Here is a 2,026-nt window from a genome sequence, read left to right on the forward strand (position 1 = left end):
TTCTGTAAAGGATACGTGGCAGACGATGAGTGTGACTGCCAAAAGTATGTACCCGACGATGGTCGTGATCAGCCCTTCAAAATGAGATGCCTGCACCTGAAATAAGAAACGCACACAAGGCTTCATCTCTCCGCACGGCCCCCTCCGTGGCAGCAACGTAGTAAGGAAGCCACGATGGGCGAGAGGGAGCCACTGCGGCCGCTGATAACCAGGAACAACGCCAGCATTCCTGGGGACAGCCCCTGCCTAACTGCGACACGCCACTAAGGACAATGAAAAGCTGGGAACAACACTGCCCCAGAGACCGCGAGTTACACGTTACAGAGACGAGGACAGAGCGGAACACCGGGGCACTCCCCACACCCACGCCAACCCTGGAGTGGGACAAGGGGCACAGTGACGAAAGCCACCCATGGACCCTTCTGGTTCCTCAGAGTCACAAAGCATGTGGCAATGGTTTGAAGAGGCAAACTTATCAAGACACATGTCCCCACCCCTCAATTTCCTGTCCCCAAACGTGAGAATTCAGACTACCATGCCCAAGCTGAGAGCTTGGCCGTCTTTCAAATTCTGACATCTGCACACTTTCAAGGTTCATGTATGTGAATCAAGGTGAAGACCCCTGATATGTCATCTCTTCCTTAAAGACCATCTTTCTAGGCCCCCAAAAGTGGAAGCGGTAGCAGAAATTCGTGCAAAACATGTGTCTCCAAAAAACACTGATAAAAATACAATGTCCAAGTTAAAGTAGATGGCTAAGTACGACAGGCGCCATCCCAGAGAGTCCTGCTACGTTTCCAAAGCCTCTGTGCATCAGGGGCCAGGGCGGGAGGGATGCCAGGCTACTGGCCAGAGGGCAGCTCTGGAAGGAGACATCCCATCAGACACCCAACAGGGAGGCAGGCGACGTGATACCTCACACAACGCCTTTGTCAGGCAGCAACATGACCTGCTAATGCTAGTGTGGCTGGTACTTGCAGAGGTAAGCAAGGCATGGTGGGTAACTACTCCATGGACATGGGCAGACTGAGGAGTGAAGTGACTGTTTGGTGCATCATCACCCAGCACATGTCAAATCAGGAGTCATTCATGAAAGTATACTCACGTGTTCTTCAAATCCCAAACCAACAAGGGAGAAATGGCCAATGTGGTAAGGGCAGAAGGCTGAAAGGGAACAGGACGCAATGAAAACCTAACACCAGAAGCATCCCAACCCACCGGCGACTGCAAAGAGTCAGGGCTTCCTGGAGCACGTCAGAGTCCAGGAACGGGACGTGCTCTGTGAGCAGAGGACAGCTCTAGCGGGATCCAGTCCGAGTCCAGGAGAGGAATGTGCTTCGTAAGCGGAGAACATCTGATGGGATGCTATCACAGGGCCACAGCAGCCACTGTGCAGAGGGTCCCACAGACAGGGGGAACTGTATGAGCCGCGAAGGCACCGGGAGAGCACTGTTGGGGACACTGACCATGGCACAACCAGGAGCTCATCTTACAACACAGACCCCAAACCTCCACCCACGTGGGGACAAGCACCGTAACAGACCACTTGCCACCATGCAAACAGCTGCTACACTAACTTCTGCTCTGAAAACTGACAGCTGAAGCTACAGGGCCGAGCCCTCGACACACGACTGAAGGCTGCCACGTGGCTCAGCTGACAAGAGTGTTTCTTACAGAAGACAGCCAGCCAATAGTAAGTGCATACAGGACCGGAGGAGACGACTGCCACCATCAGCACCAAATTAAGATCAGCGACTCCAGCAAGGAGTACCCCGCAGCAGAAAGCCACCCTGTGAAAGGTGGACAGAGCCCTGCTCACCTACAGGGTCCTCCAGCGCCACTGCCCTCAGGCGATTCTCTCTAAGTGGGCGGCGGAGGCTCAGGCTAGTGAGGGTGGTGACCGCACACAGCCCTCCTGCACAGAACAGGCAGAGAGGACCAGGTGGCCCAGGAGGAACTGGGTCCCAAGTGCAGCGAGCCTGGGGCGAACCAGGGCCTCACACCCGACTTGCAATTATAGAAAGCA

At 54.6% G+C, this 2,026-nt stretch overlaps 1 protein-coding gene across 1 annotated transcript in view; it reads right to left on the reverse strand.

Moving 5' to 3' along the window:
• Window positions 1-2,026, reverse strand: part of MARCHF6 (membrane associated ring-CH-type finger 6) — a 57,991-nt gene that overhangs the window by 32,402 nt on the left and 23,563 nt on the right. The window contains exons 11-12 of the mRNA XM_007955811.1: window positions 1,106-1,164; window positions 16-96 (exon numbers count right to left, since the gene is read on the reverse strand). Coding sequence (XP_007954002.1) covers window positions 16-96; window positions 1,106-1,164 — 140 coding nt within the window. The remainder of the gene's footprint in view (window positions 1-15; window positions 97-1,105; window positions 1,165-2,026) is intronic.

Source organism: Orycteropus afer, unplaced genomic scaffold, assembly GCF_000298275.1.
Source record: "Orycteropus afer afer isolate SDZICR_OR568_19922 unplaced genomic scaffold, OryAfe1.0 scaffold00541, whole genome shotgun sequence".
Taxonomy (NCBI): domain Eukaryota; kingdom Metazoa; phylum Chordata; class Mammalia; order Tubulidentata; family Orycteropodidae; genus Orycteropus; species Orycteropus afer.